This window comes from Sphaeramia orbicularis, chromosome 17 (genome assembly GCF_902148855.1).
Source record: "Sphaeramia orbicularis chromosome 17, fSphaOr1.1, whole genome shotgun sequence".
NCBI classification, from domain to species: Eukaryota; Metazoa; Chordata; class Actinopteri; order Kurtiformes; family Apogonidae; genus Sphaeramia; species Sphaeramia orbicularis.
Window position 1 is genome coordinate 54,343,626 of NC_043973.1, and position 23,656 is coordinate 54,367,281.

Sequence of the window (23,656 nt, forward strand, 5' to 3'; positions counted from 1 at the left end):
ACTGGTGTGTCCTGCTCGGTGTCGGACTGTGAAATGGAACAAATGGACTGACCGGTACAGTCAGGTCATCTGTTGTGGTCCTTCGTGGAACTGGTCCAGGTGAGGGCCCTGTGGTCGGTTTCAAGGTCAAACTTGACCAAATTTTGGAAACCACGACCTTTCAAGGTCATCAAAGTTCAACAAAATTGTTCCCGAATGAAAGGTCAAAGGTGAGTTGTGCTCAGTGGATCATACTGTTGGATCTGCATCAGTTCATAAAGACACTGAGTGACTTTACAAATGAGACAAACTTTCAACTGTTCGAACTCTTTCAACTGTTCGAAACAGGAAGTGACAGAGGACGACTAAAAGGACACTGTCCTACTGTTGAACATGGAGGTAGAAGGGTTCGGGTTCAGGTTAGGATTAGGGTTAGGGTTCTTCCGTCTTAAACAGGGTTAGGGTTCAGATTAGGATTCTTCTGTGTTAAGCAGGGTTAGGGTTTGGGTTGGGTTAGGGTCCCTCTGTCTTAAACAGTTCCAAAGTTAGAAGTGAATGGAAAGAACAAAAAAGTACCAGAAATACAGGTATTTTCTGCCATAACTCTGAAACGGGAAATGATGAGAAAAACCAAAATATACATTGTCTCCTACTTTTTCAGGCTTTAGAACCTGATACTGGTCCTTTTTCTACAAAACTGACAAAAACTGAGTGTGTTGAAAACCATGACCTTGAGTTTGACCTTTCAAGGTCATCAAAGGTCAACAAAATTGGTACCAAATTAAAGGTCATGTCCGACTTCCTATAAGTTGATAACACAAAGATAGTCGATATCTGTCTTTCAAGATAGAAGCTGTTTAGTGAATACGTAAAAATATATGTAAATATATGTGAGGTCCTCTAAAACAGACTACGGTCTGGGTCAGACCACTCCCACAGAATAGACTTCCTGTTAACTCCAGTCTGTGTGTAATTGAACAGCGGGTCCTGGTGACCTTTGACCCCGTCTCTGCTGTATTTACTCCATCTGCATCATAAATGTATTTACCTTAAATCACCAATGTCACTGATTTAATACATTTGTTCTAGTATTTATACGTTTGTTCCAGTATTTACGTGTATTCATATGTTCTAGTATTTACGTGTATTTATACGTTCTGTATATTTTCCTAAACTGTCATACATGTCGTCGGTTCAGTCAGTACAGCTGCCCCAGCTGGTGGGTTCATGGTCACCACAAAGTGCATCTTGGGCATTCTTTCCATCCCAGTTTACAGGAGTCACCACCCAGTGCACCCATGGTTTAAACTACAGACCAAAACAACATGTGGGTGTTCCATGGGTTCCTGGTTTAAGCTAACTTTCAGTTAGAACAGAACTTGATAACATTTCACAAGAACGGAAGAACAGACAAGAACGTGTATTGAACAACGGCCAATGTTTATGTGAGGGTGGGGCTTAATCAAACAGGAAATGACTTCACTGACAGAATGCAATAAAGTGCTCCTGAAAGCACAGTGTTATGTTTGTGTTCACAGTCAAATCTGACACAAATGAGAAAAAAGTGCATTTATTATTCGTTAATAATTTTCTCAGGCAGGCAGTTGATCAGAGGCTCCTCCCCCAGCTGTAACCCATAACAACCACATGTGCTCCACCCCCTCCCTGCCTGGTGAACTGTACAAACTCCGCCTGCTGTCACATAAAAAAACAGATTTAGACAAAGTCTCCGCCTCAAATGTCTGATAAAAACCAACAAACACTCAATAAAACAAACAAAATGGTAACAAAACACTCCGTCAGGCTCCGCCCCCTTCACGTCAGAGAGAGGTGGGCGGGGCATCTTCTCATTAGTCCGCCGGGATTATTGGCATGTGAGGAGGCGTGGCCTGCACAACCTGTCCTCTCCAGTGAGGGGGGAGGGGCGGAGCTAATCTGAGTCTGAATCACTGGATTCGTCTGAGGACGTCTGATCTTCGTCGTCCTCGTCGTCCTCGTCGTCATTCTGAAAAAAAAAACAAAACACAGATCGCCATGGAAACTCTGCAGATTCTGTAGCGATGCACAAAATCAACCGTTCATGCACAAAATCAACCGTTCATGCACTTACCTCGTCATCATCATCATCACTGTCCGTTGTTCCAGACGTCTCATCGTCTTCATCAGAGTCCGACGAGTCGCTCTTCTCCTCTTCCTCATCTGAGTCGGACATATCCTGCTGAAAAACATAAACAAACAGCCTGACAGTCCAAACTCAGGGTTTCAAAGAGTAGACAGCCTTAACTCAGGGTTGAAAAGAGCCTGACGGCCCAAACTCAGGGTTTACGAAAGCCTGACGACCTAAACTCAGGGATTGAGAGAGTAGATAGACAGCCTAAACCCAAGGTTTAAGAGAGCCTGATGGCCTAAACTCAGGGTTTAAGAGAGCCTGATGGCCTAAACTCAGGGTTTAAGAGAGCCTGATGGCCTAAACTCAGGGTTTAAGAGAGCCTGATGGCCTAAACTCAGGGTTGAAATGAGCCTGACGGCCCAAACTCAGGGTTTAAGAGAGCCTGATGGCTCAAACTCAGGGTTTAAAAGAACCTGACAGCCAGACCATACAGAGGGCAGTACTTGTAGTGGTACCTTGGCTCTGTAGGCCATGCTCCTCTTGCCCACTCCCACTCCTCCTGGTGCTGTGGTTTTGGATCCAGACGCCTTCCCCTTCGCCGTCACTCGGACTTTGGCTCCTGGACTGCTGCGAACTTTGGTGGTGGTACTGCGACGTTTCTGGACAAACAAACAAAGCGAGGTGATGAACTGGTGTCAAGTCTAATGACGGAAAAAGTCTTGAGACCTGGACTCACTGAGGATGAGAACTCTTTGTAGACAGCGCGATCCTGAGGAGACAGAGACTGAAAAACAACAGTGAAAACATATGAAGAAACGACAACCACAAAACTACACTGGAATGAATTGGAATGATTGGTGGTCCACCTGGACTCAGTCCAAAACTTGATCCTGAACCCCGTGGTGGTCCACCTGGACTCAGTCCCAAACCTGATCCTTAACCCCCTGGTGGTCCACCTGGACTCAGTCCTAAACCTGATCCTAAACCCCCTGGTGGTCTACCTTGACTCAGTCCTAAACCTGATCCCAAACCCTCCGGTGGTCCACCTGGACTCAGTCCCAAACCTGATCCTTGACCCCCTGGTGGTCCATCTGGACTCAGTCCCAAACCTGATCCTTAACCCCCTGGTAGTCCACCTGGACTCAGTCCTAAACCTGATCCTGAACCCCCTGGTGGTCCACCTGGACTCAGTCCTTAACCTGATCCTGAACCCCCTGGTGGTCCACCTGGACTCAGTCCTAAACCTGATCCTAAACCAGATCAACAAAATGCCGTTCAACACTGACCCTGGTCTTGAGTTGTGGACCTGTGGTGGGCGTGGTGCCGTACCTTGAGCCACGCCTCCAGCTCCGCCTTGTACTCCACCTGCTGCTCCTCCACCTGCTTCTTGTACTTGTCCTTCTGGCTCTGGCTCAGCTTGTGCCACCTCTTCCCGATCTCCACCATTCGCTCCTTCAGACTGAAGTGGTTCAGCTCCCCATTGGTCAGCAGCTCCTGGGAGAACATCTGATACCCACTCCTATTGGACAGACAGGACAGAGGGTGGGGCTTTAGCTCATTGAAACAGTCTGAGGAGGTACATCGGTTTCAGGTCGATATGAAGGAGTATGGAGCCTGTTTACTGGGTCACATTCAATCAGATGATCAATAGACACCAATCAATCATGTGACTATTTGGCATGTGCTGAAGCTGCGTCTGAATGACTCACACCGGCGGTTTCTTGGGTTCTCCGTCAAACTTGGGTTTCCGTTGAGTGGCCGCTGCGGCCGTGGGTGGAGTCCTCATGTCCAGCAGCTCCCTCTGCAGGATGACACTGAGTCAGACTACAGCTACAACACAAACCAGTCATTACAGCTCAAACACATGTGCGTTGTCCGCTGCCGCCACCACCATGACTCCACCTCGTAGCGTTTCTGGTCTTCAGCCGCCTTCTTGATCCATGGGATCTTCTCCTTCTTCTCCATGGACTTCCAGGATGCCTCCATCGCCACCTGCGCCTTCCTGCGGTCGCTCTGCAGGACAGGTTACATGACCAAGGGTTTGGGTCAACCATCAAACAGGAGGTCTGTCATTGCTGACAATAGGGAGCTGAAGCCCCACCCCCTCTAGGTGTAATGATGAGAAAAAAAAAAACTATAAAGGTTGAAGGTCAGAGACGGAACCTGGTCAGTCCATGATCTGTTCAGATTCCAAAGATGTCTCTGCAGCTTCAACACAACTGGACCAGAACTGATGAACTGGACCAGAACCGATAACCCGGAACCGATAACCCAGAACCAATAACCCGGAACGGAACCGTTAAACCAGACCAGAACCAATAAACTGGAACCAATAAACAAGATCAATTGCTTCTCATTGGTTTAATGGTTCTGGTTTTTGATGGGTTTAATGGTTCTGGTTTCTGACAGGTTTAATGGTTCTGGTTTCTGACAGGTTTAATGGTTCTGGTTTCTGACGGGTTTAATGGTTCTGGTTTCTGATGGGTCTAATGGTTCTGGTTTCTGATTGGTCTAATGGTTCTGGTTTCTGATGGGTCTAAAGGTTCTGGTTTCTGATTGGTCTAATGGTTCTGGTTTCTGACGGGTCTAATGGTTCTGGTTTCTGATGGGTTTAATGGTTCTGGTTTCTGATGGGTCTAAAGGTTCTGGTTTCTGACTGGTCTTATGTTTCTGGTTTCTGATTGATTTAATGGTTCTGGTTTCTGATGGGTTTAATGGTTCTGGTTTCTGATTGATCTAATGGTTCTGGTTTCTGATTGGTCTAATGGTTCTGGTTTCTGATGGGTTTAATGGTTCTGGTTTCTGATTGGTCTAATGGTTCTGGTTTCTGACGGGTTTAATGGTTCTGGTTTCTGATTGGTCGAATGGTTCTGGTTTCTGATTGATCTAATGGTTCTGGTTTCTGATTGGTCTAATGGTTCTGGTTTCTGATGGGTTTAATGGTTCTGGTTTCTGATTGGTCTAATGGTTCTGGTTTCTGATGGGTCTAATGGTTCTGGTTTCTGATTGGTCGAATGGTTCTGGTTTCTGATGGGTCTGATGGGTCTAATGGTTCTGGTTTCTGATGGGTCTAATGGTTCTGGTTTAGGGTTCGGTCTGTGTCAGATTGGCTTGGTGTCAGAGGTCAAAGGTTATGTGGGCGGGGCTTACTCTGTATTTGGCCAGGTAGTCTCCCATGACGCTGTGCTGCCACATCTCTTCGGCCGTCTTCGGCGTCTCTGGGAGCTTGGCCGTCTTCTTGGCGTCTCGTCTGTCCTTCTGTCCAACTCCGACCCATGTCTCTGGCTCTGCCTCCCGGCTGCGCTCCTAAAAGGTAATGGTAAACACCAGGCGTTAGTCTGCAGGCTCCGCCCCGCCCCGCCCATCCGAAATCATAGTAGAAGAACAAGTCCAGACTTTGACAGATGGAGATTTAGCTCTGTGTGGACTGGAGGCCACGCCCACACCAAGTTTAGCTCCACCCAGTTTCTCCTCACTCAGGACCCGATCTCGCTCCTCTTCCGGCAGACTCTGAAAACCGATGAAAAATGAATGAGCGAAGGTTGCGTTAATGAGCGACACACAACTGACGTCAGTCAAAGGCAACAAATACGACAACAATGACAGGGTCAGGTGGTAAGAACAACGATGACAGCGACCACACAACAAAACAATAAACAATAACAACAAACAATAAAAAACTAAACAACAAGCAATAAAAAAACAACAAAACAACAAACATAACAAACAATAAAAAATGAAACAACAATAACAACAAACAATAAAAAACAACAAACAATAAAAAACCAACAAATAAAACAATAACAAAAACAAACAATAACAAAACAAACCAACAAACAATAACAACAAAACAACAAAAACAATAACAAAAACAAACAATGACAAAACAACAGGCAATAAAAACAAAATAACAAACAATAACAACAAAACAACACACAATAACAACAAAACAACAACAAAACAACAATAACAACAAAACAACAAACAGAAACAACAAAACAACAACAGACAATAAAAAAACTAAATGATAACAACAAAAGAACAAACAATAACAAAAATACACAATGACAACAAAACAACAATAACAACAAAAATACTCACAAGGACAACAAAACAACAAACGATAACAAAAAACAACAAAACAACAGACATTGACAACAAAAATACAAACAAGGACAACAAAAATTCACAATGACAAGAAAAAAAAACAATGAGAAAACAAACAATGAACACAAATACACATGACGACAACAAAACAATAACAACAAAAGAACAATGACAACAAAACAACAAACAATAACAACAAAACAACAAACAATGACAACAAAACATACAATAACAACAAAAATACACACAAGGCCAACAAAACAACAAACAATAACAAAAAATACACACAAGGACAACAAAAATACACACGTCAATGAAACAAACAAGGACAACAAAAAAAACCAAACAATAACAACAAAACAACACAATGAAAACAAAAATACACACAAGGACAAGAAAAGAACCAAAACCAAACTCCAGACGATGATAAAAACACAGTTCTTTATCATATTATTGATTATTATCATTGATTACTGTCTGATCTATCGGTGACGTACCTCCAGGAAACGCTGCAAGTCAATGTCGTACTGTTTCTTTTTCTGTCAAACAAACACAGTAAACAACAGTTTATACCAGAACAATAACAACAAGAACAACCCAGGACCTGTTCTATGTGTTATTAACCTGTTCTCCGCCTGTTCTCTGTCTGTTCTCCATCTGTTCTCTACATGTTCTCTACATGTTCTCTGCCTGTTCTCCTCCTGTTCTCTGCCTGTTCCCTGCCTGTTCTCCACCTATTCTCAGTCTGTTCTCTGCCTGTTCTCCGTCTGTTCTCTGTCTGTTCTCCATCTGTTCTCTACATGTTCTCTGCCTGTTCTCCATCTGTTCTCTACATGTTCTCCGCCTGTTCTCTGTCTGTTCTCTGCCTGTTCTCTGCCTGTTCTCTGCCTGTTCTCTGCCTGTTCTCTGCCTGTTCTCTGTCTGTTCTCTGCCTGTTCTCTGTCTGTTCTCTGCCTGTTCTCTGCCTGTTCTCTGCCTGTTCTCTGCCTGTTCTCCACCTATTCTCGGTCTGTTCTCTGCCTGTTCTCTGCCTGTTCTCTGCCTGTTCCCTGCCTGTTCTCCACCTATTCTCGGTCTGTTCTCTGCCTGTTCTCCGTCTGTTCTCTGTCTGTTCTCCATCTGTTCTCTACATGTTCTCTGCCTGTTCTCCGTCTGTTCTCTGCCTGTTCTCTGTCTGTTCTCCATCTGTTCTGTCTGTTCTCTCCCTGTTCTCTGTCTGTTCTCCGCCTGTTCTCCACCTGTTCTCCGTCTGTTCTCTGTCTGTTCTCCATCTGTTCTCTACATGTTCTCTGCCTGTTCTCCGTCTGTTCTCTACCTGTTCTCCATCTGTTCTCTGCCTGTTCTCCGCCTGTTCTCCATCTGTTCTGTCTGTTCTCTGCCTGTTCTCTGTCTGTTCTCTGCCTGTTCTCTGTCTGTTCTCTGCCTGTTCTCTGCCTGTTCTCTGTCTGTTCTCTGCCTGTTCTCTGCCTGTTCTCTGTCTGTTCTCTGTCTGTTCTCTGCCTGTTCTCTGTCTGTTCTCTGTCTGTTCTCTGTCTGTTCTCTGCCTGTTCTCTGCCTGTTTTCTGTCTGTTCTCTGTCTGTTCTCTGCCTGTTCTCTGCCTGTTCTCTGTCTGTTCTCTGTCTGTTCTCCGTCTGTTCTCTGCCTGTTTTCTGTCTGTTCTCTGTCTGTTCTCCGTCTGTTCTCTGTTTGTTGTCTGTCTGTTCTCTGTGTGCTTACACTGACCTGCTCACAGCGTCTCTGGAACATGTCTTTCTCCTTCTGCGTCATCATCTTCCATTGTTTACTACACAGAACCATGCGCTCGGTGCTCGGCACGTCCTTCATGTTCACCATGAGCTCGGCACAGTACAGGGAGTACCCGTTACTGCAAAAAGGACACAGCAGTACTTCACAAACTACACACCTGGGCCTTCAACCACAAACAGCTATTTCACCCACAACAGTGGTTCTCCACCTGTTTAGAACAGAGGCCCACTGACGCCATCATGACCCCCCTGCCACCTCCCCCATCCCCAAAAACACATTTGGGACGGGGGCTGGGGGGGGGGGGGGGGTTCTAGTACACGATAGAGCTCAATCTCTCAGTCACAGATGCTGTGCTCATGCACCCCCCAGCAGGGTGTCCACGCACCCCCCCCCCCAGGAAAGTGTCCACACAACCCCAGGAGAGTGTCCACTGCCCCCCCCCCAGGAGGGTTTCCACGCCCCCCAGTTGAGAATCACTGATCTGCAACATCAGCATTGTTTCTTGTTGAAGGTCCGTTTAGTCAGTGTCGAAGGTGCTTTTAGTTGGTACTGAAGGTCCGTTTTGTCTGTGTCAAAGGTCTGTTTCGTCTGTGTCGACGGTCCGTTTCATCGGTGTTGAAGGTCCGTTTCGTCGGTGTTGCCGGTCCGTTTCGTCGGTGTCGAAGGTCCGTTAAGTCGGTGTTGAAGGTCCGTTAAGTCAGTGTCGGTGTGGATCAGACTCACGGCGGTGGTTTCGTCGGTCGTCCGTCGAACTTGTCCTTCAGTTGTCTCTCTGCTTTGGTGAGGACAGAGCGGACGTGGTCCTCAGAGTTGACATCAGGGTGGGCCTGGTGGTACGCTCTCATACTGTCCTGTACAGACACACACAGGAGCTGGATCAGCTGAAAGCCTTGGACCTACAGTTGGTGGTTCTACTGGTTCTGGTACCTCATAGTCCTTCTGCAGCTCCAGGGCCTTACTGATCCACTTCAGCCTCCTCTTATCTGAAAGCTGAGACCACTGTCTCCTCAACGCCTCCTTCAGCTCCTTCTGACTCACCTGAACACACACACACACACACGAGACACCAGGTAAACCACGGGTCTGCAGATGTACTCTGAGTATATTCTGGGTGTAGTTTGAGTATATTCTTGGTGTACTCTGAGTACACTCTGAGTATACTCCGTGTGTGCTTTGTGTACCTCTGGGTGTAGTTTCATGTATGTCTTCTTCTCATGGTTGTACCACAGCTGCTGTGGAGTTTTGGGTTTTTCAGGCAGGTCTGACTTCTTCCTCTCCTCAATCAGCTCTGGATGCTCCTCCCTGTGGGTCAGCTGACATTAGCCACCCTGATGCGAATGCTAATGCTAATGGACCATAAACGTCCACAACCGACTTCTATGTTTAGAACACTTAAATGTTCCATAAAAGACAGTTAAATGGTTCTGTTTTGCTTTGTGTACACCACATCAACATCTGGTTCAACACCGATTTAACACTGATACAACACTGGTTCAATATCATATCAACACCAATTTAACACTGATTTAACACGGCATTAACACCACATCAACGATTTAACACCGGTTCAACACCGATTTAACACCACATCAACACCAATTTAACACTGGTTCAACACCGCATCAACACAGATTTGACACCAGCTCAACACAGCATCAACACAGATTCAACACCGCATCAACACCAATTTAACACGGGTTCAACACCGCATCAACACCGATTTAATACCAGTTCAACACCGCATCAACACCAGTTTAACACCAGTTCACCACCAATTTAACACAGCGTCAACACCAGTTCAGCACCGGTTCAACATTGATTCAACACCAGTTTAACACCGGTTCAACACCAGTTAAACACCGGTACAACACCGCATCAACACTGACTTAAGACCACATCAACGCCAGTTTAACACCGGTTCAACAGAGATTTACCACCAGTTGAGTACCGGTTCAACACCTCATTAATACCCGGCTAATCACTGATTCAACGCCAGTTTAACACTGGTTCAAGACCAATTTAACACTGGTTCAACACCACTTCGACACCGGTTTAACACCAGTTTAACACCAGTTCAATACCAGTTTGACACCAATTTAACAATGGTTGAACCCTGGTTCAACACCGGTTCAACACCGGTTTAACACCGGGTTAACACTGGTTCAACACTTTCTTAACATTAGTTCAACACCAGTTAAATATCAGATAAACTCACTTGAATCGAGACATGTTCTTCTCAAACTCCTCTTTCTCTCGTTGAAACTCTGTGATGTACTTTTGCTGTTGAAGCAAATAAAAACATGTTTAAAACAATTTGGTGACATTTTAAATTCAGTCCTTGTTTTATTTGTTAAATGAAATGTTTACAATGAAAGGAGATAAATAATAAAAACAATAAATATGGCGACTGTGACAGTATGAGATGAACCTCAGTCTGAATGTACAGGGTGACAACAGTCTAACTCTAACCCTGGTGTTAAACTCCATCTATATCTACAGTCTAACTCTAACCCTGGTGTTAAACTCCATCTATATCTACAGTCTAACTCTAACCCTGGTGTTAAACTTCATCAGACCTTCTTTTTGTCGGGCAGTTCTCTGTACTTCTTAGACAGGATCTTTGTCAGGTCCAGGTTGCTCATCTCTGGGTGGATTTTGGCGTATTTGGCTCGTTTCTCCATGAAGAAGCGAAAGTACGGAGTCAGAGGCTTCTTGGGAAAATCCGGGTGAGTCTGTAAAAAACACAGAGTAGCTGGTCAAGGGTCAAAGGGTCAAAGGTCAACGTGACGCACATATGTCGGGATCAGAGTCTCACCTTCAGCTTCTTGCCTTTGTAGGGGTTTTTGACGAACTCCATGGCGTCTACGATGAGCTCTGTCATGGTTCGGTATTTACGAACCTGAAACAATTATCAGGTATTACTGACACGGTTCTGAAACCTGAGCAGAACCTGCTGAGTCCAACCCAGAGGTCCAGGACCGGAGCAGAACCTGCTGAGTCCAACCCAGAGGTCCAGGACCGGAGCAGAACCAACTGAGTCCAACCCAGAGGTCCAGGACCTGAGCAGAACCTGCTGAGTCCAACTCAGAAGTCCAGGACCTGAGCAGAACCTGCTGAGTCCAACCCAGAAGTCCAGAACCGGAACAGAACCTGCTGAGTCCAACCCAGAAGTCCAGAACCGGAACAGAACCTACTGAGTCCAACCCAGAGGTCCAGGACCTGAGCAGAACCTGCTGAGTCCAACCCAGAAGTCCAGGACCTGAGCAGAACCTGCTGAGTCCAACCCAGAAGTCCAGAACCGGAACAGAACCTACTGAGTCCAACCCAGAAGTCCAGGACTGGAGCAGAACCAACATGTGGTTGATCGTCCACGCTGGGGTTTGTGATGCAAACTCAGGTGTTACTAGTTTTACTGTGGAAAAATTATGCAAACTCCTCCCCTTCTAAGACAGAGGTGGGACCAAATTTAGAAGGCCATCAGTGGTGTCATAGAGTTTAAGGGGTTTGACACGTTTAAGGGGTTTTACATGTCTAAGGCGTTTGACATGTTTAAGGGGTTTGACATGTTTAAAACGTTTGACATGTTTAAAACGTTTGACATGTTTAAGGGGTTTGACATGTTTAAGGGGTTTGACATGTTTAAGACGTTTGACATGTTTAAGGGGTTTGACATGTTTAAGGGGTTTGACATGTTTAAGACGTTTGACATGTTTTAAGGCATTTGACATGTTTACAACTTTGACATGTTTAAGGGGTTTGACATGTTTAAAACGTTTGACATGTTTAAGGGGTTTGACATGTTTAAGATGTCTGACATGTTTAAAATGTTTGACATGTTTAAGAGGTTGTGGGGACGTGTGGTGTCTGTGTCCTTACCTCAGAGGACACTTTCTGCCACTTCTGCCGACACATGTCTCCAGTGAAGCTGCCGAAACACACCTTCTCCCAATCGAAGTGCGACTCGGTGGTTTTGTACTTCATGGCGTCTCCGTCCGGCAGGACACTGCGAATCCTCTCCAGCAGAGTCAGACAGTCCTCCTTGGTCCAATCATCTGCAGAGAAACACAGCCCTGAAGCCCCTGGAGCACCTGAAGCAGAAGGTCCACCATCACCTTCGCTCTGAAGGACCACAAAGATTTGAGCTCCATGTCCTGATACCTCATCTTCACAGAACTTCACTAGCATTCAGTCCACCTTAAGGACGCCACGGTCCACCTTAAGAAAGCCTCAATCCATCTTAAGTAAAACTCTAAAGGAAACACCTTAAGGAAACTTAAACCTTAAAGAAACAAGTGATTTTAAGGTGGATTGACATGATTCTAAATTTGAATTATGTGATTTTAAGATGGACTGTAATGATTCTAAATTGGAATAATGTGATGTTAAGTTGGACTAATGAGATTCTAAACTGGATTAATGTGATTTTAAGGTGGACTGAGGTGTTCTTACCTGGCTCACTCTTGATCCTGCTGCTCTGAGATGCTGAGACGCTGCTGCCACCGCCGTTCATCCTGCAGCACCTGACGGAGCAGACTCCGCCCCCTCCTGTTGTCACATAAACAGTTAATCACATGGTCAGTTTAAGGATGTAAATGACAACATGTGACAAATCTGGATCTGAACTCTTTTTCTTCTGACTCTATAACTGATCAATGGAAACAGGATCAATACTACAAATGGATGATAATGACAGACAGATGGACGGACGAACGTCTACACGTGTGTGTTTATAAGAAAAAACCTGCATCTGGGACGAGACGTCTGTCTGTCCGTCCGTCCGTCCGTCTGTCTGTCTGTCCGTTTGTCTGTCCGTCCGTTTGTCTGTCCGTCCGTCCGTCCGTCCGTCTGTCTGTCCGTCCGTCCGTCTGTCTGTCCCTGTCCCCAGTTCTCCTCCCTCTCTGTCCCCACCAGGGGTCGCTGTCCATCGGCTCTAAACTCCTTTGTTGATCCAACTGTTTCTGTTCCACTTTTCATCGGTTTCCTCCGGGTTTCGTTCGCGGACTCTTCCGGCCGCTCGTTGCCCAGAGGTTCGGGTTCATGAGCGGATCGGGGCGGTACCGGCCGCGGGTCAGGTCCGATGCGGGCTCTCGGCGGCGGGTGTCGGTGCGATCCGCGGGCCGCCAGGCTCCAGCCGCCCCGGTAATGGCGTCCGTCCTCCGGCAGGAGTCACCACGTAGCTTCCGCTGGCGCTAAGAGCTCCGACACACGGGCTAACGGTCACGGATTCGGTGAAATGTCGGAACCGGGACGGAATCCGTGAAGACGGAACCGTCCCCGGAGCCTCGGTGGGTCCGTCCCGCGGTTCCGTCCGACACGTGTCGCCGATAATCGCATTATTTGGTAAAACTGTCAAAATACCGACCGGGTCGACATGTGGCTGTTCGGGAGGAATAAGGTCAGATTCGGACGGTGTGGGTCGGAACACGCCCGACCGCGGTTCTGGCTCTGCGGGTTTCGGACCGGAGCGGGCTGCGTGACCCGCCGCTGCCCAAAAGCCTTCACTGCGAAGCCGCCATGAATGTTACGGAGACTCGGGGACAAACGAGCAGAAAATCAGTCAAATGTGGGTCAAATGGCGCCTTCCCGCTCACCTGATGGTTCCGACTCGAGCCCGGGTCCGTCCCGAACACCGCCGCGGCTCTGGGGGTTATCGGAACACTTCCAAAGTGTGTTTTTTTCAGCCGTAAACCCCGGGGAGTCAGTTCGAAACAGATCCGACAAAAGGAGCGTCTAGTCCGGTATGAAACTCCGCCCAGCGCCGCAGGGGGAGGAACTCCGGGGGAAAACATGAGGACAAAGGCGGAGGATGAAACCAGAGACAGCGGCTAAAAACACCAGCCACCGCCGCCTCCAGACCCGCTCACCTCTAATCCACATCCCAGCGGGTCTTTGACTCAGGGCTTCGAGCCGGTAACCGGAGACGGCCTCCTCCGTGAACCCGGTCTGACTGGAACCTGGTCCGGGTCCAGATGCTGAGCCGGTGGGGAGACAGGGGCCCGGGGACCCGAGTCCCGGACTCCGACGCAGATGCGGCTGCGGGATCTCCGGCTCCAACAGAGTAGACCTGGACCGTAATCGGAGTCACCGGGTCCCCCTCGGATCCGGCTCCTCCTCGGCCCCGGGAACAGCAGCTCGGCGGCTCGGAGACGCGCTGTAACCCGCATTCGTGGGCAGGGCCGCGGGAGCCCGCATCCACATGGCATCTTGCCCGCTGACAGAGCCCCGTAAGCCGCCGTGGATCCCCGAGGCCCCGGGGCTAGGGTCCAGAGCCTCGGGTCCAAAGTCCAGGGACCATGGTCCAGGTCCACATGACTTTATCTGGTCCAGAAAAAAGACAAAAGTCTGGATGTTTGTATTTGAATATGAATGAACCGGTTTGATCTGTTGTTTGGTTGTTTTTTCTCTGTTGTTTGTTTTCTCTGTTTTTTGGTTGTTTTTTTCTCTGTTTGGTTGTTTTTTCCCTGTTGTTTGGTAGTTTTTATCTCTGTTGTTTGGTTGTTTATTCTCTGTTTGTTTTCTCTGTTTTTTGGTTGTTTTTTTCCTCTGTTTTCTCAGTTGTTTATTTTCTCTGTTGTTTGGTTGTTTTTTTTTCCCTGTTGTTTGGTTGTTGTTTTTTTTCTCTGGGTTTTTTTTCCTCTATTTGTTCATTTTTTCTCTGTTGTTTGGTGTTTTTTTCTCTGATTGTTTTTTCTCTGTTGTTTGGTTGTTTTTCTCTGTTGTTTGGTTGTTTTTCCTTTGTTGTTTGGTTGTTTTTCTCTGTTGTTTGGTTGTTTTTCTCTGTTGTTTGTTACTTTTCTCTGTTCTGTGTTTTCTCTTTTTTTTGGTTGTTTTTTCTGTTTTGTTGTTTTCTCTGTTGTTTGTTTTCTCTGTTGTTTTCTCTTTTCTTTGTTTCTTTTCTCTTTTCTGTGTTGTTTTCTCTGTTGTTTATTAGTTTGTTTCCTCTCTTATTGGACCCCCGTCGGTGACCTTTAACCCTCCTCCTGTTGGAGTTCCTTCACCAGCTCTGACCTGTTCAACCGGTCCACCAGTAGATGTCACTGTCTGGGTTCAAACACTGTTTGCATTTCACTGGTATTTGAATATTTGTTGTATTTTCTTCTAAACTGAATAAACTAATGTGGTTGAATCCTTATATGATACAGATGAGTTTTCTTTTGTTCCAACATCGTATGACATCATTGACTCAAACATTTCTCAGGTCAGTGTCACAGAGGCCGTTACATTTGAGAGGAGCACGAAATGCATCATGGGATATTTATGTCATTCTGTCAAAGTGCAGTGAATTATTTTTTTTTTTATCAAGCATTGAATCAGGGAACATTTACAGAAACATGTTTTTGTGCAAAGATGAAAAAATTTGATTTGATTGTCTTTATTATCATTTGACAGGAGAGAGTACATCAAACGAAATTAAGTTTGATGATTAAGGACATCAGGCCGCTGCTCCTAAGTGGAGCGCAGCCATAAACCCCTTTCTTCGAAAAACTGCAGTGAAGAACAGAAGATAATGCAAAGTACAAATATAAGACATCATACAATTTTCACACAGTACATGTGGACACATGCTGGAAAAAATGAAGTGAAGTGAAACGTGGTCAGATAACTGTTAATAAGCAAAGTAAATAAAGAAATAAAAAGTATTTATAAAGCATCAGTATTCATTTGTAGAGCCTCTTACAACACGTAAAGTCACCAGAGTGTTTCCCAATAATATCAAAGCATAGAATAATCAATAAAAAATGACAAGAAAACAAACAACAACAAAAAATACAAGTCATGCCACTGCATTAATAGATGTCAAAAACCTGTTTGAACAAATATGGTTTTAGCCTGGATTTAGAAAGGTCAACCCATAACCCATGACCCCTAATCCATAACCCATGACCCATAACTCTTAACCCCAGGGCCCTGCCACAGAGAAGGCCTGGTCGGTCTCCTCAGTGTTTGGACTAGGTTCTGGGTACCCAAACCCTTGGTCTTCCCAGTGTTTGGACCAGGTTCTGGGTCCCTCCAGTATCAGCTGATTGGCTGACCTTCAGGTCCAGGTAGGTCTGGGCTGACACAGACACCACCTGATCAACAAAACCCAACCAAACAATTCAATGACAACAAACATCCAAAATACAGAGCAATGAATAAATGAATAGATTTCATTTTGATTTCATAAAACCAAAAAATCTCATGAAATATAATAAAGACAAAGAAATAAAAATTACATTAAAAGTACAAAAATACAATAGAAGTAAAAAAACAAACACAATTATTTCCCAAAAAATTCTTAAAATTTTTTATTCAACTTAATAACTTAAAATTGCCAGATATTGTATATATATTAGAGATGATTTATAAAGTAAAAAATATTAATGTTCCAAATACCATTCAAGAGTTCCTTAAATTAAGAGACAGTAACTATCATTTCAGAGGTCTTTATATTTTTGAATGTATGAAAGTGAGGACATAGTCCAGATGGATTTGGGCTGTGGGGGTGAAATTATGGGATGAACTTGATGATGGATTTCAGTGGTTCACCTCTCTGATAAAGTTTTTAAAAATGCCTTAAGTATCAGATAATTCATGGAATATTAAGTGGAGATGGTAGATGTGTTTGTGTTTTGTTATTGAGTCAATGATAGATGATGCACACATTTAATTTAATTTAATGTAAGTGGTGAAAGGAAGAGGCGTTAAATAAGCTTTTGCTTCTGGACTAGTCCTTTTTTGTTTTTGTGTTTATTGTGGTTGTTGTACTGCGTGGTGATTAATGTACAACCCAAAAATAATTCATCAATTCATTCATTCATTCATTCATTCATTCAAAATATGACGAATTCTCCCTCTAATTCTTCTTGTTGTGTAATAATAATAATAATAATAATAATAATAATAATAATAATAATAATAATAATAATAATGTCGCCATTACTCCAGCAGCAGTGAGCAGCAGTGGGCAGCAGTGCGTCACGTCTGCGTCGGAACCATAGAAGAAGAGCTGTAACCGGAAGTGCAGAGCTCCGTTGATAGAGAACCAGATGAGCCTGATGAGCTGCAGGCTAATGGCGTCTGTGCTATGAAGTGTAAACGCTGAACAGTAAGTGTCACCTGTTTGTTCATGTGTGGTGTCTCAGTCCAAGCGGCTCCATCAGTCCCAGTCCGGTTGGTTTGATCATGTAGACTCCGCCGCGGGTCGCTGTTAGCAGTTAGCTTAGCTCACTTCCTGTTGAACAGTCTTAATCTGCTCCTAAAGTTATGAATGTGCAGATTAATCCGGGTTGAACCGGGCTGAACCCTACGGGGACATAACGAAGACCTGACACTAAGTTAGTCTGGTCTGGATCAGACTGGACTTGGATGTAGAGGTTTAGGTTTGAAACAAAGACCAGAGAAAAACAGAAATAAATCAAAATGATGTGGAAGGACCGGGATAAAAGCATAAATAACACGGACACATGGTGTAAGCAACAAACAGGAAATAAACAACAACAGGAAACCATGAATGAGGCCTGAGCAGGAAGGTGTGAGCCCAGACCCGGTCCATGTTCACAACAACAATAATAATAATAATGATAATAATAATAATAATAATAATAATAATAATAATAATAATAATAATAAGGTCCGTTCACACACCCACCGCCTACAGGGAACTCTCTGGAACGGAACTGGTGAATCATGTCATATGACTAGATGAACCTGAACAGGTGGGGGTCAGAGGTCATCTCAGGTGTGTCTCCAGACTCACTGGCCATTTTATTAGGTACACATTATCTGAACCATTGGACCACCATCCAGATCAGGACTCATCAGACCAGGGTATGTCCTCCCAGACGTCTCCTGTCCAGTTCTGGTGAGTCAGTGTCCAGTTAAGGGTTAGGATTAAGGGCTAAAAGTACGTAGAGGTCTGGGGGAAAGTAGCAGTTTTGGAAAAAGTCTGGATTTTGTCTTGATAAAGAGCGAACACCCTGCTTAAGGGTCAGGGTTAAGTTTAAAGGTTGGGGTTAAATGTTAAGGGTTAATGTTGAGGGTTAGGGTTAATGTTTAGGGTTAGGGTTAAGGTCCTGTAAACTAGGAGCTGATTGGACGTCCCATCTGGTGCTCACAGCCACGTCACCTTCACTTAATCCATGTAAACCACTTCCTGCTCAGGTGTGGAATAGGTTCATGTGGGCGGAGCCAGGGTAATGTGGGCGGAGCCTTTGCTCTGTGATTGGTCTATCAGATTCTTGAACAGGTGTAGGTGAGTGAATGTGTGAGGGGTCAGAGGTTTACTGGGACTTGGTGTGTCTGTGCAGGTGCCTGACCTGTGTTTGCCTTAGTGGGCGTGGCCGTGGCGATGGCTCTGATCGAAGGCGTCGGGGACGAGGTGACGCTGCTCTTTGGGTCCCTCCTCCTCCTCGTGGTGCTGCTGCTGGCCTGGGTCTCCACCCGCACCGCTGAGCCACCGGAACACCTGTTCACCACGGCCCCAGCCCCGCCCCCTTGCTGAGGACCACCTCCACCCACCGTGACCCCTCCTCCTCCTCCAACACCACCTCATCCTCACCTTCATCATCTTCCTCCAGCTCCGTCAGCGACAGCAGCGACCGCTTGCTGACGGAGGCTCTGCCCACTGCAAGCGAAGACCGACGGGTGGAGAAGGAGGGGGAGGGGGAGGGGGAGGGGGGAGGGAGGGGTGACGGACTGAGGAGCCGAGGAGGAGGAGAAGGAGCTGAGTCTCAGAGGGACATGGTGGTCCGTCTGAAGTTCCTGAACGACACCGAGAGAACGGCTCAGGTCAAACCACAGGACACGGTCGGATACATTAAACGGTACCTGAATGCACCACGGCCACACAACTGCACACAACTACATACAACTACACACAACTACATACAACTACACACACAACTACACATAGAACTGCACACAGACCTACAAGCTCATTTATCTTTTCTCTTCCTGAAGCTTTGCAAACTTACATTTGCGAGACAGGATGTTTGTCCTGGACTATTATATTTTCTACATATGTATATTATATATTCTATATATGTAGAATAAGTCTAATGTGATAGTGCTGATTGTTTTGTAAGAAATGTTTGCTGTGCTGATCAGGTGTTCCACCTGACCAGCGGAAACGCTGACTGCAGTGCCTGTGTCCAGACCTTTGACCTTTGACCTGTGACCTCCCCTCAGGACTTACTTTGCGGGTCAGGAGCAGCAGGTGCGGCTCATCTACCAGGGTCAGCTGCTGCAGGATGATGCCCAGACCCTGTCCTCCCTGAACCTGGTCCATAACTGCGTCCTGCACTGCCACATCTCCCAACAGGCGTCCAGGGGGGCCCCGACGGGTCCGCGGCCCCAGGACCAGGTCCAGGTGGCCCTGAACGTGGGCAGTCTCATGGTGCCGCTGCTGGTCCTCATGCTGTCTGTGCTCTGGTACTGTCAGATCCAGTACCGGCAGTTCTTCACAGCTCCGGCCACTGCCTCACTGGTCGGAGTCACCATCTTCCTCAGCCTGGTGGCCTTCGGTGTGTACCGCCGCTAGGACCGCCCCCAGGACCACCATCAGGATCACTGCTAGGACCACCATCAGGATGGCCTGACCTTTGACCTGGGACTTGCCCGTGGGGGAATGAACGCTGATTCATGTCCATCTTTTAGTTTCTCTGTCGTCATGGAGACGCTGAGTGTAAACAGACTTTAATTTTTAGGAAACTGTTTGTGTAGGTCTCATCGTGCCTCTTTTACTTTGGAGTCTGAGAGTTCCTCTCGCACCTGAACGCATCTGTCTGTCTGTCCATCTGTTTGTCTATCAACTGCACACAAGACAGAAAACCTGTCAATGTTTTGTAATTTAGGGATTATTTTGTCTGTTTGGCTTCAAGCAATCTGCAGAATTGAATGAAAAATAAAGAAAATGAGCTGTTGTTGAACAGGACGACGTGAAGGATACAACAAGACCATCTGTCTGTCCGCTTGTCTGTCTGTCCACTTGTCTGTCTGTTGAGGAATGTCTCGGTACAGTTTGGGGTTTTGACAGAAATTCTATTAAATCATTTATTTATCATGTTTCTGCTTCAGACTCAATGGTTTTTCTTTTAAAGGTTGAAAACATTCTGAAACTAAAATGAAGGGTTTTCAAATGTGGAATTTTTTGACATGTAAAATCCTGACCTTTTTGGAGAATTGAGCCTGTTTGAGATGAGAATAGGACCGAGTTAAAGGTGAGTAGAACGGACACATGTCCATATGTCCTGAAGGTCATCTATGTTCTGGCCTCTGACTGGACTTTGTGTCCAGGATGGAAGTGCGACCAAAGATGGAGGGTTTAAGGTAACAAAACAGACTGTACACAAACCACTAAGGGTCTTTTTGGGGGGGGGTCAGACCACTACCACTAAAAGGTCCTTTTAGGAGGGTCAGACCACTAAGGGTCCTTTTAGCGGGGGGTCAAACCACTGGGACAAAAGAACCATATGTATGATTGATAATAGACTACATAATTATATATATCTATATATATATATATATATATATAATACAGTACAGGCCAAAGTTTGGACACACCTTCTCATTCTTTGCATTTTTCTTTATTTCATGACTATTTACATTGTAGATTCTCACTGAAGGCATCAGAAATATGAATGAACACATGTGGAAATTATGTACTTAACAAAAAGTGTGAAATAACTGAAAACATCTCTTATATTCTAGTTTCTTCAAAGTTAGCCACCCTTAGCTCTGATGACTGTTGTGCACACTCTTGGCATTCTCTTGTTGAGCTTCCAGAGGTAGTCACCTGAAATGGTTTCCTACCAGTCTTGAAGAAGTTCCACAGATGCTTAGCACTTGTTGGCCCTTTTGCCTTCACTCTGCGGTCCAGCTCATCCCAAACCATCTCGATGGGTTCAGGTCCGGTGACTGTGGAGGCCAGGTCATCTGGCGCAGCACTCCATCACTCTCCTTCTTGGTCAGATATCCCTCACACAGCCTGGAGGTGTTGTTTGGGGTCATTGGTCCTGTTGAAACATAAATGATGGTCCAACTAAACGCAAACCGGATGGAATGGCATGTCACTTCAGGATGCCTGTGGTAGCCATGCTGATTCAGGTTGCCTTCAATCTTGAATAAATCCCAACAGCGTCACCAGCAAAGCACCCCACACCATCACACCTCCCCCTCCATGCTTCACGGTGGGAACCAGGCATGTAGCATCATCCGTTCACCCTTTCTGCGTCGCACAAAGACACGGCGGTTGGATCCAAAGATCTGAAATTTGGACTCATCAGACCAAAGCACAGATTTCCACTGGTCTAATGTCCATTCCTTGGGTTTCTTGGCCCAAATAAATCTCTTGTGTTTGTTGCCTCTCCTGAGCAGTGGTTTCCTAGCAGCTATTTGACCATGAAGGCCTGATTCACGCAGTCTCCTCTTAACAGTTGTTGTAGAGATGTGTCTGCTGCTAGAGCTCTGTGTGGTATTCATCTGGTCTCTAATCTGAGCTGCTGTTAATTTGCGATTTCTGAGGCTGGTGACTCAGATGAACTTATCTTCAGCATCAGAGGTGACTCTTGGTCTTCCTTTCCTGGGGCGGGTCCTCATGTGAGCCAGTTTCGTTGGAGCGCTTGATGGTTTTTGCGACTGCACTTGGGGACACATTCAAAGTTTTTGAAATTTTCTAGACTGACTGACCTTCATTTCTTAAAGTAATGATGGCCACTCGTTGTCTTTACTTAGCTGATTGGTTCTCGCCATAATATGCATTCTAACAGTTGTCCAATAGGGCTGTCAGCTGTGCATCAACCTGACTTCTGCACAACACAACTGATGGTCCCAACCCCATCAATAAGGCAAGAAATTCCACTAAGTAACCCTGACAAAGGCACAGCTATGAAGTGAAAACCATTTCAGGTGACTACCTCTGGAAGCTCATCAAGAGAATGCCAAGGGGTGCAAGGCAGTCTCAGAGCTAGGGTGGCTACTTTGAAGAAACTAGAATATAAGAGATGTTTTCAGTTATTTCACACTTTTTGTTAAGTACATGATTCCACATGTGTTCATTCATAGTTTTGATGCCTTCAGTGAGAATCTACAATGTAAATAGTCATGAAAATAAAGAAAATGCGAAGAATGAGAAGGTGTGTCCAAACTTTTGGGCTGTACTGTATATATATATATATATATATATATATAGATATATATAATATTATATATTATATATAGATAGATAGATAGATAGATAGATAGATAGATAGATATAGATATAGATATAGATATGAATAATAGTAGACTATATGTATATATATATATGTGTATATATATATATATATATATATATATATATATATATATATATATGAACAATAATGAACAAAATGTATGAATAATAATAGACCATATATAGCAATAATAATAGGCTATATCAATCAATAATAATAAATCATATATATATCACTGATAATAGTTGACAGTCAGTCTTTCTCTGGTCCCCCCGGACCATGATCTGATATTCAAAATATTTGTTCCTCTCTTTGCTATATACAGACAGTCGTCCTCAAAATTATTCATACCCCTGCCATTTTTTGTAACTTTTTGTTTTTGTGATGAAATGAATGAGTTTTTCAAGTTTGTTTGTGACTTATATGTGATACACAAGTGAGGAAATAAGAACAAATGATACTTGGAGAAATACTTTTTTCAGGAGTATTTTATTAGAGGATTTCTAAAAACGCCATGTTCCAAAATATTCATACCCTAGGTTATTAAGTCCAAAGTCTTTTCTTAATATTCAATAGAGTAGCCTTTGTTCTTGATAATGGTTCCTGTAAGTGTCCACAGGTTCTCTTCTGTCTCCTGTGGGACTTTTGGTCCACTCTTCCAGGACAAAGCCTCCAGCTGGGTCCGGTTGGATGGTCTCACTACCCAGCACTCTGGTCTTTAGCTCCTTCCACGGATCCTCTAAATGATTTAGGTCAGAGCTTGACTGGGTCATGTCCTTGAACCACTACTGCACTACCTTGGTGGTATGCTTCGGGTCAGTGTCCTGCTGGGGACAGTCCAGTCAGGACAGTCTAGAGTTTCTCAGCACTTTCACGCTGTCATCCAGGAAGTTTGATATGATTATGTTTAAATTCATGATGCCTTCTAACTTCATGAGGTTTCCAGTGCCACTAGCAGAGAAGCATCCTAGCATTATAGGTTATAAAACCATAGCATTATGTTGCCACCAAAATAACCGAGGTATGAAGGTATCACAGACAACCATCCAGTCAGTATTGCACAAAGGAGTTCTCCATGGATGCAGACACAGGAAGATGGCATGACTCAGGATGAAACATCAGGAGGCTCATCTGGCATTTCCTAGAGCTCTTCTTAACCAAGATCCAGGCTTTTGGTCATCAATCCAGTGATTTGATGAAACAAAGATGGAGTTGTTTGGCCACATGGATGTTGACTGCATCTGAAGGAAGCAAGGAGAAGAATGCAAGCTGAACACAGCCCCAACCATCAAGCATGGTGGTGGCAACATAATGCTATTGGGGTTGCTTTTCTGCTAGTGGCACCAGAGAACCTCATCAAGATACAGGGCATCATGAAAAAGGAGGATTATATCAACATCCTGGATGACAATGTGGAAGTGTCTGCTGAGAAACTCTAGACTGGTCCTGACTGGACGTCCCAGCAGGACACTGACCCCAAGCATACCATCAAGGTAGTGCAGTAGTGGTTCAAGGACA

At 45.2% G+C, this 23,656-nt stretch overlaps 2 protein-coding genes across 3 annotated transcripts; one reads left to right on the forward strand and one right to left on the reverse strand.

Moving 5' to 3' along the window:
* Positions 1–1,533: 1,533 nt before the first annotated feature.
* Positions 1,534–14,193, reverse strand: ubtfl (upstream binding transcription factor, like). Of its 2 annotated transcripts, none has more exons than XM_030160379.1 (20): positions 13,535–14,193; positions 12,393–12,488; positions 11,820–12,031; positions 10,759–10,842; positions 10,520–10,675; positions 10,159–10,223; positions 9,125–9,245; positions 8,871–8,981; positions 8,667–8,794; positions 7,920–8,061; positions 6,694–6,735; positions 5,486–5,599; positions 5,240–5,395; positions 3,992–4,102; positions 3,799–3,890; positions 3,419–3,608; positions 2,826–2,873; positions 2,605–2,748; positions 2,090–2,197; positions 1,534–1,984 (listed from the first exon to the last, which is right to left on the reverse strand). In XM_030160379.1, exons 2-20 carry the CDS (start codon positions 12,451–12,453, stop codon positions 1,910–1,912), a joined length of 2,160 nt encoding a protein of 719 aa, XP_030016239.1. In that variant the 5' UTR covers positions 12,454–12,488; positions 13,535–14,193; the 3' UTR covers positions 1,534–1,909. The 2 variants fall into 2 exon arrangements, with proteins under 2 accessions (XP_030016239.1, XP_030016240.1); XM_030160380.1 differs by having other exon boundaries at positions 11,820–11,995; positions 13,535–13,666.
* A 2,735-nt stretch (positions 14,194–16,928) lies between these two features.
* tmub1 (transmembrane and ubiquitin-like domain containing 1) lies at positions 16,929–19,988 on the forward strand. Its single transcript, XM_030160462.1, has 4 exons — positions 16,929–17,031; positions 18,233–18,418; positions 18,478–18,748; positions 19,113–19,988. The coding sequence occupies exons 2-4, from the start codon at positions 18,274–18,276 to the stop codon at positions 19,462–19,464; spliced, it is 768 nt and encodes a 255-aa protein (XP_030016322.1). The 5' UTR covers positions 16,929–17,031; positions 18,233–18,273; the 3' UTR covers positions 19,465–19,988.
* The last annotated feature ends 3,668 nt before the right edge of the window (positions 19,989–23,656 follow it).

Excerpts from the sequence above, each read along its gene's own strand:
- ubtfl (XM_030160379.1), bottom strand. The coding sequence starts at position 12,453 with ATGAACGGCGGTGGCAGCAGCGTCTCAGCATCTCAGAGCAGCAGGATC. Across the intron at positions 12,032-12,392 it reads CAGGATCAAGAGTGAGCCAG|GTGCTCCAGGGGCTTCAGGG; the intron begins GTAAGAACACCT and ends CTTCTGCTTCAG. Across the intron at positions 2,874-3,418 it reads AGCTGGAGGCGTGGCTCAAG|TCTCTGTCTCCTCAGGATCG; the intron begins GTACGGCACCAC and ends GTTGTTTTTCAG.
- tmub1 (XM_030160462.1), top strand. The coding sequence starts at position 18,274 with ATGGCTCTGATCGAAGGCGTCGGGGACGAGGTGACGCTGCTCTTTGGG. Across the intron at positions 18,419-18,477 it reads CACGGCCCCAGCCCCGCCCC|CCTCACCTTCATCATCTTCC; the intron begins CTTGCTGAGGAC and ends ACACCACCTCAT. Across the intron at positions 18,749-19,112 it reads ACGGTCGGATACATTAAACG|GACTTACTTTGCGGGTCAGG; the intron begins GTACCTGAATGC and ends ACCTCCCCTCAG.